Source organism: Sturnira hondurensis, unplaced genomic scaffold, assembly GCF_014824575.4.
Source record: "Sturnira hondurensis isolate 20B ecotype Veracruz unplaced genomic scaffold, ASM1482457v3 Scaffold0017394, whole genome shotgun sequence".
Taxonomy (NCBI): Eukaryota; Metazoa; Chordata; class Mammalia; order Chiroptera; family Phyllostomidae; genus Sturnira; species Sturnira hondurensis.
The window spans coordinates 8,819,149-8,837,610 of NW_028090025.1; the positions used below are offsets into that span (position 1 = coordinate 8,819,149).

The following is an 18,462-nucleotide window of genomic DNA, read 5'->3' on the forward strand; positions in this document are numbered from 1 at the left end:
CAGTCATGGTGTCTGCTGTGTATCACCGTCAGTCAGTTTTACCTGGACCTGAACCTCTTATAAACAGAGTCACGCAGTGTATCCTTCCTGCATCTGCCTTCTCACGTGTTTGTGAGATTTGTTTTTATTGTGGCATGCAGTTGATTTGGGTCCCATGTTGAATGTTTATCCTGTGTTATTATGTGCTAGGTGCCTTAAAGGATCAGTTTACTTATTGCAAATACTCCACTGAGCTTCTGACAAGCCCATCAAGCTTATGCAGGGGGCAGAAGAGTATAGAATGCAGTGAGACCGGGGTTCAAATCCCAGCTCTGCCATTTTTTTTTGCTGTGTGACTTGAGGCAGGTTCCTTCCCCTTTCTGAGCTTCCGTTTTCATTATCCGTAAGGTGGAGCTTATCATAAAACCTAACTGCAAAGGCTGTGGTGATGTTACTTGGTGATCCTGCACATGAAAGCTTTAGCCCTGGGAGTTTCCTTGAGTGTTAACCGTCACTGCTGGTGGCCAGAACACTCAGTTCTGGGTTTGGCATACAGGCCAAATGGGAGATGGTGCAATATTGACAATGCTTACAAGTAGGAGATAGTTTTAGAAAAAAATTATAGCAAACTTTTTCCTTTTAAATAAAAATGTCAAACATGCAAAAGTAGGTAGAACAGTGCAAGCATTTATCAACACCTGAGCCAACTTCGTTTCCTCTTCAGCTCCTTCCATTTCTTCCCTGCCCTGATTGTTTTGAGATAAAACCCCGGTTTGTGATATCCTCTATCAGTATTTCCAAACCTCTCTGAAAGGAAAAGATTCTCTAAACAGATGAAAGCACAGTACCATTTTCCCACCAAAGAATTTCACAAATTCCCTAATATAAAATACAGTGAGTCAATGTTCCAATTCCTCCAATTATCTCATAAATTTGGGAGTGCTTGTTAAATAAAAATTTTTTGGTGACAACTACATTTAACTCCTCAAAACCTTCCCTTTAAGGGGTGGCTTTTTAAAAAATGCAATATGTACCTTTGTTTGTGATTTTTCCTCCCTGTATGCGTATGTGGGTGTTGGGGTGACGGAAAGTTCTTTCCTGCCTTTGTCAGTGTTCATCTTTTGTTGTGCTCATTTGGCTTTTTCATTATGAATCATTTCAAACATTTGCAAAGGTGGAGGGAATAGTACAACACCCTCTGTTCACCCTGTAGGTACCTGACACTCAACTTCAGTTGTTTTCATAACTGAATCATTTTCATTTCATCGCCACCCTCCTCCCATTTCTTTTATGTGTCTTAAGTCCCTTCTAATCTATAGGTCCCCCGCCTTTCTTTCTTTTTCTTTTTTTTTGGTACTGTGTCTGTTAAAGGAACTGAGTCATTCGTCCTATACTTTCCCACCGTTTGGACTTCGTTGCATGCCCACAACGTTGTTTAGCGTGTTGCCTGTGCCCGCGTTTTCTATAAACAGGCATTAGATCAGGGGCTTTGTCAGCTTCTGCACCCCATCTTCTCTTCCTTTTTGTAAGAACATTTCATTGGTGGTGGTGGCACTTCCTACGGCATCCCGTCTGGGGACACGTAATACCTGACCAACTCTTTCTTTGTGGGATAGTAAGATTAATTAGTATGTGTACGTGGTGCCGGCCTGGGGCATCCACTAGAAAGTTCTCCATCTGCTTTTCCCCTAACTCCATGGGTCTAGAAGTGTGGACCCCAGGCCAGCATCCATACCCTCCCCCGGGAACTCGATAGACAAGTGCAAATCTCTGGGCTCATCCCAGACCTACTGACTCAGAAGCTCAGAGGGTGGGTCCAGCCCTCGGGCATTTCACAACCCTCCCATCATCGCCAGGGCCCATTATTTTATCAGGGGTTACAAAATCACTACATTCTGGTTTTAGTGTTTCATCTGCATTTATTAACTGGAGTTCTTCTAATAACAGTGAAAAACAGAGTAAGGGAAGAAAGCTGTTGGGTTTATTAAGCCACAAGAGAAATTAAAAGACAATTTTTAATTGAATTTATTGGTTAACAAAAAAATACAGGAAATGTCATTGTTAAACCCAGGACAATGCATGTTCTTTACTATTCTTTATTTCTCTTTTTTGAGTAATGGAAGCAATTATTCAGATTTAGGGAATGATTTGCTCATTTCTCTATCTTTTAATAAAATGAATCCTGGCTGGTGTAGCTCAGTGGATTGAGCGTGGGCCTGCGAACCACACAATTGCGGTTCGATTCCCAGTCGGGGCACATGCCTGGGTTGCAGGCCAGTTCCGGGCAGGGGACGCATGGGAGGCAACCATACATTGATATTTCTCTCCTTCTCTCCTTCCCTCCTTCCCTTCCTCCCTAAAGATAAATAAATACAATCTTAAAAAAATAAAAAATAATAAAATAAAATGAGTTGCTGGATCTGGTCTCCCAGGAGAAATAACCATCCCTTTGAGCAAATCAGCTCCTCGTTTTTGTTAGTGCCATTTTCACTCCCGAATCAGAAAAGTAGGAATTGGAGCATCTGCCCCTCTACTTTTGCCTCGCAAAGTCTGCATTTCAGGACTAGCTGCCCAGCTCCAGGGCCCATTCATGGGTAATGAGGCGAACTTCATCTCCATGGGATTTGGGGCCCAGGCATGAGGATTATCTTGGTGAATTCAAAGGAGCCGTGAATGGTCTTCTGCATCAGCCACACAGCATGTCCTGGTGGCTGTATATCCTCACTCCGCCTGCACCTTAGTTCTTGGTGCATAGCAGCAGTGGTTGGAGGAGGGGAGATGGGGCCCGGTGGAGGAGCCAGGTGAGAGCAGGTGTCTTCAGGGGAGGGCCGCTTCTGCAGGTGTGATCCCAGGGGCTGGAACAGGCCTATAAAGAGCTTGCTGTCTCAGCACCCCCCTCGTGAACACATCTAAACAATAAGATAGAGAAGCTGTCAGGAATGAGCTACCCATGTGGAGAGAACATTTAATGACTTAAAAAAAAAATAAAAGCAGATTTCTCCTTGTCAGATATTTAGTCACCCTGAGGAACAATTTGTATAAGAAAGGGGGAATCACTCCTTTGATCCCCACCGCACCCCCACTTTCTTTACCAGTTTTCAAAGTAATGTGGTTGTTCCCTAGGATCTTACAAGGATGCCTGTGAATTTTTCTAATCATTATGAGCTCATGGATTGAAACATACTCACCTTTCAACTCTTCCGTGTGCTTCTTATTTATATTCAACCTGTCCTATATTTGACCAGATAGAATCACAGTTTTATATTTTAGTATGTAGTTTTCTAGACTTTTAAAAGTATATACACATACACATGTGAAACTACAGGAAAGAGTCTATTATAAATATTTTAACCAGCTGTATTAATCTACATACAGGAGAGCTCACTAATTTTAAAAAAGTACCCAGTGAGTTATCTGTCTCCACAGCTGTGTACAATCATGTAATCACCATCGTAATCAGGATACAGGACTTTCTCAACACCCTGCGAGTCCCTTTGTGACTCTTGGGGGTCAGTTTCCTTCCTGGTTCCTAGCAACCAGGATCTGCTTTCCGTCACCACAGTTTTTGCCTTTTCCAGACTTCCCTTATCAGTGCGGTAACAGAGCATATAGGCTTTTGGGTCTGGTTTCTTCCACTAAGCAGAATGCTTTTGAGTTTCATCTATTTTGTGGTGCAGTTTATTTCTTTGTATTGCTGAGTATTCCATTTATATGTATTTTCAACTTAGAAATATACCCTAAGTATAATTGCATGGCCAACAGTTATCTGCTGTATGATTTCATTTGTATGAAGTGTCGGAAGAGGCGGATCTTTGGAGACAGGCAGGCTAGTGGTTGCCAGGGGTTGGGGCGGGACAGGGAGTGACCGAGTGCAGATGGGCACAAGGGAGCCCTTTTAGGGGTGATGAGAATGTTCTAACATTCATCATCATAATGCACAATATTTAATTTTATTAAAATCATTGAATTGTATATTTTATTTTTGAAATGTGTTTTATTGATTATACTGTAACAGTTGTCCCAGTTTTTCTCCCTTTGTCCCCCTCTACCCGGTACACCCCTTACCTCCAGCAATCCCTCCCTTGAGTTCAGGTCCATGGGTTATACATATACGTTCTTTGGCTTCTCCATTTCCTATAGTATTCTTAACCTCCTCTTGTCTATTTTGTATCTACTAATTATGCTTCTTAACTCCTGAACCTTTTCCCCCATTCTCCCCCTTCCCCCTCCCAGCTGAGAACCCTCCCAACGGTCTCCGTATCTGTGATTCTGTTCTGTTCTGGTTGTTTGCTTAGTTTGTTTTTTTAGAATCAGTGTTTCCCTGGTGCTGAATCCCAGAGTGGGCGGATTTGCATGCACTTTAAGATCACGCAGGCCCTTAAGTGGAGTTTCCTGAAAACCTGGCAGTCTCTTCCGCTGCCCCAACCCCCACCGCTTTTTGCAGCCAGATGTTATGGAGATTTGTCTTTGGGGTGCTGGACCCCTGGGGCTGGGACCACTTGCTCCCGAGGCATCCCTCCTGATTTCCACCCACCACACGTGAGTGTGAGGCCATCCCAATTCCCTGCTGCCTCTCCCCACCACATGGTGTTTCTGTGCCTCTCTGCCCATCTCAGCAACTCTACCCCGCCTACCTGTCTGGATGGATGCGGCTTCTTTAAATCCTTGGTTGTGGGACTTCCACACAGCTTGATTTTTCTGACGGTTCTGGGTATGACTTGTTTTGAGATCTAGCTCTAATTCTTTCTATGGTTGTTCGAGGAAGTGAAGCATGTCTGCCTATACCTCCACGTTGACCAGGAGTCTGAATTGTATATTTTCAATGAGACTGTTATAACTGGTCAATGACGCTTTAATAAATATACTTTAAAATATATTTAGTAAACAAATGTTCATAGGTGGAAGTTTCCGTGGGATTATAGCATTTTATTGACTGGATGCTCTGTATTATTTAACAAGGCACTCACCCACTGAAGGCCATTTAGATTGCTGTCAGTTTGGCATTCCAAAAAGCACCACAATCTACATTCTTATACATCTGTTGGCACTTAACTCTTTCCTTAGGCTAGATTTCTAGAAATGCAATTGCAGGTTAAGGGGTGTGCACAGATTTTCAGGCTCTTCCATCCCGAGGTCCGTGTGTGCAGAGGCTCAGCCTCCCTATTCTTGACAACATGGGACATTATCAATAGTTTTACTTCTTGCCTCTTAACCCCTGGCTAGTATTTTACCGCGTGGAAGTACCATGGTTTACGTATCTGGTGCCATGTTGGTGAACAGTAGGCAGTGGTGCAGATCTTTTTCAGAAGGGCCTGGTTGTCTCCATTCTTTGACAATGTACACAGAACTGCAGGGGACATCCTTGTCCTTGGTCAAACATTTCTTCAGACTGTGATCCCAGACATGGAGCGGTGAGGGCTTCGCCTGTCGTCGGGGCTTAGTTCTGGCCCGATTCTGACCCTGTTGCCTTATTCCTCAGGGGACCAACCGGGCACCATGGCACAGAAAGGCCAACTCAGTGACGATGAGAAGTTCCTCTTTGTGGACAAAAACTTTATCAACAGCCCAGTGGCCCAGGCTGACTGGGCCGCCAAGAAGCTGGTCTGGATCCCGTCAGAGAAGCAGGGTTTTGAAGCGGCCAGCATCAAGGAGGAGAAGGGGGACGAGGTGATCGTGGAGCTGGTGGAGAATGGCAAGAAGGTGACAGTCGGCAAGGATGACATCCAGAAGATGAACCCGCCCAAGTTCTCCAAGGTGGAGGACATGGCAGAGCTGACATGCCTCAACGAAGCCTCTGTGCTGCACAACCTGAGGGAGAGGTACTTCTCGGGACTCATATATGTGAGTATCTGGGGGCAGCCATCCCTTCTTCCTGGCCTCCTGGACTCCTAGGGGAAGAGAGAGGTTTAGAGATATGTTCAGGGTGCAGGTTGGGAAGCCAAAGGTCTCACTGAGAGTGGCCATGTGGTGAGATAGAATCATTCAGACCTGGGTTCAAATCTCAGTCCTGCACTTCCCTGTTCTATGACACTGAACAGGTTATTTTACCACTTGAAGCCTCAGTTTTTCTATCTATGGAATGGGAATAATTACCCTTCCCATGTGAGGGTGGTGCAAAGATTCCACATGATCACATATGCTGAGTGCCAAGGCTCATGGGAAACACGCAACAGATTTCGGTGAAGTAGTTCTCTGCTCTTTCTCCATCTTGGAAATAAAGATCTCATAACCTCCTTGAGAAGGCTGCCCATCCTGGCAGCCAGCTGCGAGGGAGACACGGGGATCTGGCTAGGTTCTGTGGAGGCCCTCCCTGTCACAAACAGGAATGCCCAGACTGGACCTGGACCCAGCTGACTGTGCAGATCAGAGTGGACAGAGCTGCACAGTCCGATATGGTAGCCACTGGCCACATGTGGCTAAGTTTAGATGTAAATTAAACATCAATACTTCAAAATTTGTTTCTTCAGTTGTGCTGGCCACCACCTGTGGCTAGTGGTGCTGCACTGGATAGCCCTGGTGTAAAACGTTTCCATCATCACAGAAAGTTCTGTTCAACTAGATGGTGGGGTTGGGCAGCTCAGAGGGCACAGATTCCTTCTGGGGTTGGACCAGCTCTCCACGACACAGAGGGATATGGTAGCCCTGTGATGCCAGACTGGTGAGTGGCAGGTCCGCCAGCCCCGCCTTTGTCTGTCTTGCCTCTGAGAAAGGGTGTGCTAATCCCTTAGACAAAGTACCTAATTTCTATCAAATTTCACCTCCTGCTCTGCAAAATGAACTCAAGGATAGTAACAGCCTCCCAGGGCGATTGCTCTAAAAAGGAAGTACTTGGCATAATCTCCTGGCACCCTGTAGATGCTCAAAATGCTAGGTGGCGCTGTTGTCATTGTTGCTGGCCCCATTGTTGCTGCCGTCATCTGTGTTATCACCAGTCAGAGGTCCTCTGCTCCCTTGTCAACTCGTGGGAACAGGCACTTCCATCATCATGCCCTCTGGTCCTGCCCTTTACATTTTGCCATGTGAACATTACAAAAAGCCCTTTGTCATCTCTAAAAATGTTCTGCTGATTTTTTTTCCTAATTAGGAAAATAAGACACATTCACTACAGAAGACTTGGAAAATTTAGAAAAGCCCAGCAAACACAAACCCCTCCCTCTAGAGATAACAGCTGTTAAGAAGTTGGTGTGTCATTGGTGTCTTTCTTTGTGACAGAGGTTTGTGTTTGCATAGTTAAAACCCTCTGCACGTCCGTGAGTGGCCTCTTTTTTCCATGCACAAGTCAGTGGTGAGCATCCCACATCTCTGGTATGACTCCCCTGTCCCAACATCCTTCTAAGGACTTTGTAATCTATCCCATGCATGTACCATCTTTGATTATCCAGTCTTCTAGTGGATAGTTCAGAGGGGGTTTCAGTGGCTTTTTTAAAAAAAGATTTTATTTATTTATTTTTAGACAGGGGAAGGGAGGGAGAAAGAGAGGGAGAGAAACATCAATGATGGTTGCCTCTCGCATGCTCCCTACTGGGGACCTGGCTTGCAACTCAGGCATGTGCCCTGACTGGGAATCGAACTGGCAACCCCTTGGTTTGCAGGCTGGCGCTCACACCAGCCAGGGCTCAGTGGCTTTTATAAGAGCTTTGGGAAAACAGGGGAGTAGCTCATAATTACATGAATTCCTCCTCTAATCCAGGTTCTATATCTTGCCACACTTTATCTGGATAAAAATGCTTATCCCATGTTACAGGAGAGCAAGCTGAGAGGCTCAGAGTGCTAAAGGCCATCCTCATTTCCCTAACTAAGCAGGGGGAATCCCTTTTATACAAGGTCCTCCTGTTATGAAAATATTATCAACCTGGGCCTGTCAGTATGGGACGGTTGCTTCCAAGGACACCAGTGCGCGGGGAGCTGCAGGGAAAATTGGGCTCCTTCGGGACCAGGTCTCTCACCTAAGATGTGTCACCTCTATCCAGGAAAGCTGAGGACAAGCCAGTGCATGAATCTCACCTGCTGTCTTCTGACACAGTATTTGAGTCCAGAATAGAAGTCAGAAAAAGAAAATGAGGGGTGATGGTCCCAAGACCCAGAGTATCTTCTGACAGCAGATTAAAAACCGAATCAAAGCCTCACATTCCTGCTCTGCTTCTCCGGACAGATTAGATGAAAAGCGTTTCAGCCTCCTGACCACATGCCTTCTCCTGTCTTGATCCTTTCTGGTCTACTCAATCACTGAAATAGAGACCATTGTCCATGGCGAAGAAAAGCCATGGGCCAGTTACTCTGCCAGCACATGATTACAGAAGGTTAACAGGTGGGGAGCAGGGCGATGGGAAGGCAGCTGGGCATGCCCAGCTTTGCCCTTGGTGATGAAGAGAACTTTGTCCTCTGTTCTGTAAGGCTCGCCTTAAATGATGCATTTTTGAGAAGGTCCTGGCAGTCATCTTGTCCTCTGGGATCTGGAAGAATCTGTAGGAGCCAAAGTGTCCTGGCTCCTTATCTTAGAGATGCAAGTTTGGCATGCAGACATGCCCAGTGACTTGCCTGAGCTGCCACAGACCGTCTGTGGCACATGTGGGGCATGAATGTAGTTCTGACTCCTGGTCCAGCATCCCGTTGCTCTTCTGGATGGGTCGCTGGCTGGGTTCTCTGTGCCTGGACTTTTTCATGACTGTGTAGCAGTCAGCTCTGTCTCTGGTATTGGCTGGGAGATAGGACAAAGGTTTCAGGTGGCAGGAGCTGGTTGAAGATGTGGTCTTACAGGTACTGGTACCGTGCCAAGTCCTCCCCAGCCCATTTCATACATTATGACTCCATGCGAGGGCAGAGCTTCTGTCCCACCCTGCACATGCAATGCCTGAGGTGGAGAGGTGGCATGACTTACCTGGGAACCGACCTGGGTCAGACTCTGGCCTGTCCCATTGTCAAGTGTGTGTGCTCTCCTCTCTCCTGCCCCCTGTCTGTGGGGTGCTGAGCAGTCACAGGGCCCAGTCCTGGCCTCAAGGCTGCCTTTTTACTAAGGGAAGAAAGATAAGACACGCTAGGTGCAAATTATATAGTGGATTCTAAAATGACAAATGGGTAAAGAAGGGGTGGTATATCCCTATAATGGAATGTTATTCAGCTTTAAAAAAGGAGGAAATCCTGTTATGTGCGACCATGTGGATGAACCTGAGGACAGGATGCTGTGTGAAACCAGCCAGACACAGGACACAGGCTGCGTGACCCCACTTATATGAGGAATCTGAAACAGTCTCTCAGAGAATCTACCAGTGGGACAGTGGTTGCCAGGGACTGGCAGAGGAGGAAACGGAACTACTAATCAATGGGCATGACGTCCCAGTTAAACAAGGTGAATAAGCTCTAGAAGTCGCTGTGCAAACTACAAACTGTGCCTACAGTCGACCACACTGTTGTGCACTTAGCATGAAATCCACCCTCTTAACCAATGTTTAAGTGTTCTTACCAAAAAAAAAACTTTCCTCCCTAAAACATGGGATACTAACTCAATGCCTATGCATTGGTGCTGGGAGTTTGTGAGTTTCCTGACATTTAAGGAAGAATTTGTGCATATGTACAGGTTTTGCTGGGCAGAGGGGGTCTTAGCTTCCATTACACTCTCAAAGGAGCCTTATTATCCCCAGGACAATGATGGCAGCTACTACTTACTTAACTCTTACTGTGTTAAGTTTATACTAATGTATTATTATTGTCACTATTATTTTTTGTGTAAGAGATATTTACTATTATTGAGCTCCATTTTTGCAGATAAAGAAACTGAGACTTAGAAAAGTTAAATAACTTGATGAGAAACAGCTGGGTCTTAAACCCAGAAAGGCTGGCTGTAGGACAATTGCTTTTAGCTGCTGTCTCATTTAATTCTTCTAATGAAGCTGTAAGGCAGTGGCTACTACTTCATTTGCTCAGATGTGCTCAGTTCCCTCACAGGAAGTGGGTAGAGCTGGGGTTCAAGTGAGGTCCATCTGCCTCCAGGGCGGAGTGAGTACTTATGATGGCAAAGGGCCCTAGGGTGAAAGGAGGCTCGAAGCAGAAGATCTGTGTGGGCTGGGGCAGGTGGCCATGGTGCCACAGGCATCATTAACTTTGAATTGGGCAAGCTTTAAGTGCACAGAAGGAAGGAATCAAACCTTTTATTATGATTTCTTAAGCACATACTAGGTGCTAAACCAGAGATCACAAGCTATTGGCCCAGAGCGAGTGACTAAAAAAATTGAGTTAATTTGACATATCAAGAAAGAAAGAAAGAGAGAGAGAGAGAGAGAGAGATGAAGGAAGAATCTCAGTTTTACGCATCACTTGAAACAGCAAAGGACCTGGCACCTCTGGACCCAGGCCGCCAGGTAACAGTCCCTTTTCGATGGGCTGTGTGTACTCTGTTTTTCTGCAGACCCCACAACTCCCTGTCGCCTCCTAGAGTCTGGGACTGAGTGTTGGTGGCCCCTGACCACTGTGCCTATCTTTTCTTCCCCTCATACCTGGCCCATTTCACTCATATCTTACTGGCTTGGTCCCTGTAGACAGTGGGACATTCCATCCTGCACTGAGTCCTGGGATTTGGAACATGATTGAGAGAGCAAAGGGGATATACCTTCCTGTTCATTGGGACTCCAAGTCCAAATTCCCCACCCATGAACCCCAAAGGAAGTTTTCCTTGTTCTGATTCCACTGTTCTGGGAAGACCACAGGGTAAGGAGAGGCATTCCTTCCAAACTCCAGCAGCTGATGAGGTTTTCATCTTAGACTCCTAGCCCAGTGATCTTAGCCTTCTCTGGAACGAGTTTCTGCCCAGGGTCTCTGGGAACAAGCTGTGAGCAGAGGCTTCCTGGGTGCCAGAGGGTCCTGGAGCGTGGAGAGAAAATACCATTGGAGGCTGCCTTTTAAAAAATATATTTTATTGATTATACCATTGCAGTTGTTCTATTTCCCCCTTCATTCCCCTCCACCCTGCACACCTCCTCCCCCACCATCCCCCCCTTTAGTTTATGTCCACGTGTCTCAAGTTCTTCAGCTTCTATATTTCCCATACTATTCTTCCCCTCTTCCCTATCTATTTTTTACCTACCATCTATGCTACATATTTTCTGTACCTTCTCCCCCCTTCTCTTCCTCCCACTCCCCTGTTGCTAACCCTCCATGTGTTCTTCATTTCTATGGTTCTGCTCCTGATCTAGCTGTCCTCTTGCTTTGCTTTTGTTTTAGGTGTGGTTGTTAATAACTGTGAGTTTGCTGTCCTTTCACTGTTCATATTTTTTATCTTCTTTTTCTTAGATAAGTCCCTTTAACATTTCATATGATAAGGGCTTGGTGATGATGAACTCCTTGAACTTGACCTTATCTGAGAAGCACTTTATCTGCCCTTCCATTCTAAATGAAAGCTTTGCTGGATAGAGCAATCTTGGCTGTAGGCCTTTGGATTTCATGACTTGGAATACTTCTTTCCAGCCCCTTCTTGCCTGTAAGGTCTCTTTTGAGAAATCAGCTGACAGTCTGATGGGAACTCCTTTGTAGGTGACTGTCCCCTTATCTCTTGCTGCTTCTAGGATTCTCTCCTTCATTTTCATCTTGGGCAATGTAATTATGATGTGCCTTGGTATATTCCTTCTTGGGTCCACCTTCTTTGGGACTCTCTGAGCTTCTTGGGTTTCCTGGAAGTCTATTTCCTTTGCCAGATTGGGGAATTCTCCTTTATTATTTGTTCAGATAAGTTTTTCACTTGTCGCTCTTCCTCTTCCAGTACCCCTATAATTTGGATGTTGGAATGTTTAAAGATGTCCTGAAGGTTCCTAAGCCTCTCATAGTTTTTTGTGGTTTTTTTTTTGAATTCTTGTTTTTTCATACTTTTCTGTTGGGTCATTTTTTTCTTCCTTCCGGTCCACTCCTTGATTTGAGTGAGGCTGCCTTTTGTTGAGTCTATGAACCAGCTGTCTAGACCTTACAAGTTGTTATTGCTTCAAAAAACCTCCCCAGGAAGACAAGGCATCTTTGGCAAAGACCACAGGAGAATATTTAAAATAAGAAGCATGCATCATAAATGCCAGGGTGCCCCCTCTTTAAAGAGCCCCAACCCTGTTCCCTGGAGTTACATCTGATTATTAGGGTCATATACGCATATGTACACATACAACCAATATAACCCCCCAAATCATTTCAGGTAAGCCTTGCAGCTTGCTTTTCTCACCTAATCATGTCTTATGGCTCTTTCTATGTCTTTTCATACTGATTTAGTCAGACTTAAAATATGTTTTGACTAGGTACTACATGCAACCATTAAATAAAATAGCATGTAGATCAGCAATATGGAACTTGTGGTCAAGATAGTGGCATAGGCAGACATGCCACTATCTCGCCTCTTCACACAACCACACCAAAATTACAATGAAAACATAGAACAGCCATCACTCAGGAATGTCAAAAATTGAGCTGAATGGAAATCTGACAACTACAAAATTAAAGAAACCTCATCCATCCAGACTGGTAGGAGGGGTGCAGATGTGGACTGGGCTGGTCCCTCACTCATGTGTGGTAGATAAAAATTTGGGCGAGATATCTCCAGATCAAAAACTCTCAGCCCTACACCAGGCCCCCTAGGCCAGGGTTTCAGTGCCAGGAAACTAAGTCCCCACAATTTCTGGCTGCAAAAACCAGTGGGGATTGAATCAGTGAAAGAAACTCCTGGATCCTCAAGCAGTTCCTTTTAAAGAACCCACACACAGACTCACCTACTCAAACTCACTCTCTCTGAGTCTGAGCACAGGGGTAGCAGCTTGAAAAACACCAGTGGCATACAGGGAGGGACTGAAGTGTCTGGCATCGAGGTGAGCAGAGGCCATGGTTCCTTTTTCTGAACTGTCCCCGCACAGAGCCAGTGGGCTGGAGCCATGTCTGAGACTCCACCAACCTGGCTAACAGTTTGCCCTACCCCAGAGATCCTCAGATTGCCCCACACCCAACTTATGGGCCCACCCAAGCTGCTTTTCCATATGAATGGCTGGCCTAGGCTCATGCCTCACAATAACATAAATCCTGTCAAACAAGCAACAGCTGGCCTCAGGCTGGGCACTAGCAGCAGCCAGCCTAGATTCACAGTTTGGCTTTTCCTGGAAGTCTCCAGGCCCAGTAAAAGTAGCAGTTATTCCAGATTACTCTATAGCTCATGCAGGGTGGTCCCAGGCAGAACACAGTGGGGGATGACCTTGGCCTGCACCACCCAGAAAACACAGGGGCCAGCGCACCCAGTGGACAGCTACAGACCACATCAGAGCACCACCACCCTGCCCCTGCACAGCTGACCCTCCACAGAGGGCAGAGGTTGGTGGTCAGTGGTCACAGCCAGTCCCTGTACCTGACTGGCCAGGGTAACTCCCTCCCATTGATCTGCCAACAGCAACCACGGCTCAACTACAAAAGGAGGGTATATGTGGAGTACCCAGCTTGGGTGATAGGGGAGACTGTGCCACTGGACCCTACGGGACACGTACTACATTAGGTGACACTATTAAGACAGGGAGTCATAGCAGTTCCACCTAATACACAGAAACAAACACAGGGAGGCTGCCAAAATGAGGAGACAAAGAAACGTGGCCGAAATGAAAGGAAAGATCAAAACTCCAGAAACAGAGCTAACCAAAATGGAAATAAGCAATCTATCAGATGCAGAGTTCAAACACTGGTTATAAGGACGCTCAAGGAACTTAGTGCAGACCTCAGCAGTATAAAAAAGTTTCAGTCAGAAATGAAGGATACAGTACTTGAAATAAAGAACAGTTTGTAGGGAAATGACAGTAGAGTGAATGAAGCCAAGAATCATAGCAATGATTTGGAACATAAGGAAGCAAAAAACAACCACTCAGAACAACAAGAAGAAAAAATCCAAAAAAGATTAGGATAGTATAAGCAGCCTCTGGAACAACATCAAAAAGTCTAACATTTGCATTATAGGTGTGTCAGAAGGAAAAGAGCAAGAAATTGGAAATCTACTTGAAAAAATAATGAAAGAAAACTTTCCTAATTTGGTGAAGGAAATAAACATGCAAGTCTAGGAAGCACAGAGAGTCCCAAACAAGATGGATGCAGAAAGGCCCACTCCAAGATACATCATAATTTAATGGCAGCTTGCCATAATTGGTGAATGTTTAGGTGGTTTCTAGTCCTTTTTGCTATTAAAATGAAGGCTGCAGCAAAATCGTGTTTTTGATGGACTATGTCTATCCCTAGACAGAGATTCAGAAAGTACATTGCAGTACAACTGGTAAGGAAAGTGTAGTTACCCATCATTTTATAGATGGAGGAGAGTTGTCAGGTCAAGTCATACAGGTTATGAGGATAATGCTGAGACCCCACCCAGGTCTGTGTGACTTCAAGCCTGAATTCTTTCCACCTTCCACCACTCTTCCTTATTTCTACTGGAGCTGTGGGAGCAGCCTGTGCTCAGGGCTGCAGGGCTGCCCATATAAAGTGTCAGGGAAGAACTGGAGTCCTTTCCTAATACGGTCACAAGAGGGAAGCCCTGGAACTGCAGCTGGGACCTGCTGGTGGTGGCACTGAGCCCTGAGATGCAGACTGGGACAGGGGAGGCTGGGATATTGAAACCTCTGAACTTGACCGGCTGGAGAGGAGATTGTGGGGACCTGTGGCAGACACAGCCAACAGCAGGTGGGCTGGTTTGGGAAAGGTTAACCACGGTTGGACACAGACAGTGGAACCTCCAGATTCCAAAGCACAACCAATCTTGCTCTTGGATCCTTGTACTTTGAAAACATTTGCTGAACTGAACAGAGGTTTGGATCTACTTGGAAGCCTGGATTAAGTGCTAGCTTGAGCTCGTAGCTCTAGGAGATGTCCCATCAAACAGGAGGAGAGTGACAGTCCTCCTTCAGAAGCTGGTGATAGAGTTGGGAAGGTCATGTGTTCCTTCCTTTCTCTCTTATTAATTTTGTTAGGCAGATATCTACTGAGCGTCTGCCATGTGCTAGCCCTGTGCTGGGTGCTGGAATAGGATGGGTACAGCTCATGGTGCAGGAGGTGACAGTTAATTAGGCTTAGTCTTGAAAAAGGAGATGGCAATGCCTCTGGGAAGATGAGGACAGGGGGAAGGCATTCCAGGTAGAGGGAACAGTGTGTGAGAAGTTTCCAAGGTGGCGAAGTTTACATCATCATGAAAGAAAGGTAAAATAGTATATGTAATCAACTAACATTAAGTGAATGCCTGCTATATACCAGGCACTGTGTTAAATGCCTCACGAGTGCTATCTTCATAGATAATAGCAACTTTATGAGGGAGCTGCTATTACGTCCATCCCCATTTTGCAGATGAGGATAAGAGACTTACCCAGTCTCACACACCTAGAAGGAGCAGAATGAGGGGTCAAACCGAGTCCCCAGTACTCAGTTCTGTACCACTTGCTGTCTCCAGGTCAAAGACTTGGGGTGGTGTGGTTTGGGCTGTAAATAACACACCTATATTATAAAAAAGGGGCATGGCAGCTGGCAGTGGGTGTGGCCCTGGATGGGGCACATGTAGAACCGAGACCTGGAGGAGACATCAAAGGGCTTGGTTGACCTTCGTTCAAATGATCAGGCCTTTCTTGGCCCTTGCTCTATGGGAGCCTGCATGCTGGGGCCCAGGACACAGATGAGTAGGGCACACAGCTCCTGCCCTGAAACAACTTCACCCCTTGCTCAAGAAACGTGTACTGAACATCTGCTCTGTGCAGGCCCAGTGCAAAGCCCCAGGTCGCAGAGACGTAGGCAGCACTGCAGCTGCTCCAGGGAAGACTTGTCATTTACTTACCTGTCAGCATTCAGTTAGCAAGCATCTAGTGAGCACCTGCTATAAGCCAAAGCCTGTGCAGGAACTGAAGAGGAAGAAGAGGAGGCTCCCTGCCATCAGGGCACTTGTGGCTGGTGTGTGTGGGTGGGTCAGAGGGTCTCCAGGCAGACTCATCCAGCTGGGAGTGGGTCCTGCACCCCCTTCACTTACCTCTCACTGTCACCTTTTGGCTCCTTTAGGCACCAGCAACACCAAATTGCTTGCACCCAACAGCAGACTGTACCCCTGTCCCATTTTTCACCTCTCCATCTTTGGCCTGGTGCCTCTGTGCCTTTGCTGCCCCTGAGCTGAGCACCTTCTTGCCTATTAAGACACTACAGGAAGTACCTTCCCCCTGAAATTTTCCTGAGCACCCCCTATGTGAGTTAGGGCCCTTTTTTTCTTTGCTCCCCTAATCTTTTGGGCTCCATCATTGCTCTTATGATGTTATTTTTAAATGCCCTCATCCCCCTTCTGATCTGTGGGCTCTTTGAGGGCAGGAAGTATTGCTGATTTATTTATCTCCAGCACCCAGCTTAGACCTGGTATACTGTAGGTGCTCAATAAACAGTTGGTGCATGTTTAGACAGTCTTATCCTTCTCAGGGGAATGGTGAGAACTTGAGATTACTCCCTCCTTTGCCACTTATCCTGTATCTTTAGAAGAATCCCGTCTACCACCCACTCCTGGCCTATCACACAGGGTTGTTTCTTAGCAGATTGAGCACCCAGGGGTCCTCCCACTGTCCACTCGGTTGTAACTGTGACTGAAAGCGCCTTGAGGGCAAGACGTTGTATTTTTTGCCTTCTACTATAACCCCAGAACCTTGCATAGTGTCAGGGACAGACACATTGAATGAATGAATGAATGAATGAATGAATGAATGAATGAACATTTGATTGTTTCTGTAGGATGAAATAAGTCGGACAGCCAAGCATACAGTGCTCACACCTGGGAGTGAACTGTGCTGGGCTTGGTGCAGCCAAGGCCTTGTTTAGTGACTTTGGTCGAGTTGCTTATTCTCTCCGGTGTTCGTTCTGAATGTAACCCAAAATAGGATACCTGCTTCTCTTCCTTTAGTCACTTCTCGAGGAGTTGAAGGGAGGATATGCTTCGTGACCATCAGAGCCTTGGGCAACACTGACACTATCATTTGGGGAAAGCAGTTCTCCCATGGGACAGGCTGGAGCTTGCCTCCTGAGCTGTGACTTCAACCCACGAGAAGATGGGATGTGCAATAGGAAACAGGAATAATGATGATGGTCCCTCGCATGTGCACAGCGACGGGGAGCTGCCAAGTGCCTTTCCATCCCTTTCCCTGTTCTGATCATTTTCAGATGCTCCTATGAACTTGGTAGGGCAGGAAAACTATTGTTTTTAATTATGGTAAAATCCATATACCATAAAATTCACCATTTTAACCAGTTTAGAGGGTGGAATTCAGTGGCATTTAGTGCCCTGTAAGTGGCCTAGAAATCCAGTCCTTCCCGTTGCTTCTCTTCCCCCACACAGCTTATCGATGACGCCATGGAATTCCCAGTAAGACTCCAAGCCTCAGTTTCCCCATTTCTAAAATGAATATGAGTGCATCAGCCTGATAGTGCTACTGTGAGGATGGAGCAAGATCATGCACACAGTGGGGCTCAGGGAATGCAGGCTGTGATGGGTGTTGTCCTGCCCAGATCCTGCGGGCTGCACCTACAAGCTCTCCTCCCTGCCATGTTCCAGAAGTAAGCTTGGGCTCTCTGTTTGGCAGACATACTCTGGCCTCTTCTGTGTGGTGATCAATCCCTACAAGCAACTGCCCATCTACTCAGAGAAGATCGTTGAAATGTACAAGGGAAAGAAGAGGCACGAGATGCCGCCCCACATCTACGCCATCGCTGACACGGCCTACCGGAGCATGCTGCAAGGTAAGTTGGCCTTGGGGGTGCAGGGGAGGCCGGGTCACGGTTTCTCCTTCTGGGGGGAAAACCAACTGAGGGGCTTAGGGCCACCCCCAGAGACTGCTGCCCTGACCAGGCCCCTCCTGTCCTGCCCACCTTCTGTTCTCGCCAAGAATGTGGAGTTTGGCAGGCAACCCTGGGCGACAGAAGGGCTGTGACTGAAAAAGGGAAAAAAGCAAGCTGAACATCTGTGTTTGCAGCCGGGAGGGTGAGAGAGGAGAGCTTGGGCAAATACGGGCATGCGCCCTCTCTGGCTCCAGCTCCAGCTCTCAGTCCCACCGGCTGCCCGAGGCCCTGGCCAGGCCATTTGTCTGGAAATGGTATCATGCTTTCACCTTGGAAAGGAAGTGGGTGGTACCAGCTCTGAGGCTCAGCCAACCAGCCCCAAATTTGCAACCAGGTGTCACTCAGTGCCCAGGAGGTTGTTGGCAAATGTCTTCATCTCTCCAGCCTCAGTTTCCTCATCTGTTAAAGAGGGCAACAGTATCCATCTTGCAGTGGGTTGTGAAGACGGTAAATGCGGGCTTTTCCAAACTAAAGACCTTTGCACATTCTCTCCCCGTTTATGTGTCATTATTATTAAGCTTCATTGAGATAACACATATATATGACAGAATACATAAGTACACAGATTTAAAGTATCCAGCCTAAAATTAACTTTTACATGTCTACAATTGTATCATCACTACCCAGACCAAGATGTAAAATGTTTCC

At 46.3% G+C, this 18,462-nt stretch overlaps 1 protein-coding gene across 4 annotated transcripts in view; it reads left to right on the forward strand.

Moving 5' to 3' along the window:
• Positions 1 to 18,462, forward strand: part of MYH11 (myosin heavy chain 11) — a 121,085-nt gene that overhangs the window by 7,759 nt on the left and 94,864 nt on the right. For all 4 annotated transcript variants that reach the window (XM_037067750.1, XM_037067751.1, XM_037067748.1 and 1 more), the window contains exons 2-3: positions 5,459 to 5,820; positions 17,559 to 17,715. In XM_037067750.1, the coding sequence (XP_036923645.1) occupies positions 5,476 to 5,820; positions 17,559 to 17,715 (502 nt within the window). In that variant the 5' untranslated portion in view covers positions 5,459 to 5,475. The remainder of the gene's footprint in view (positions 1 to 5,458; positions 5,821 to 17,558; positions 17,716 to 18,462) is intronic.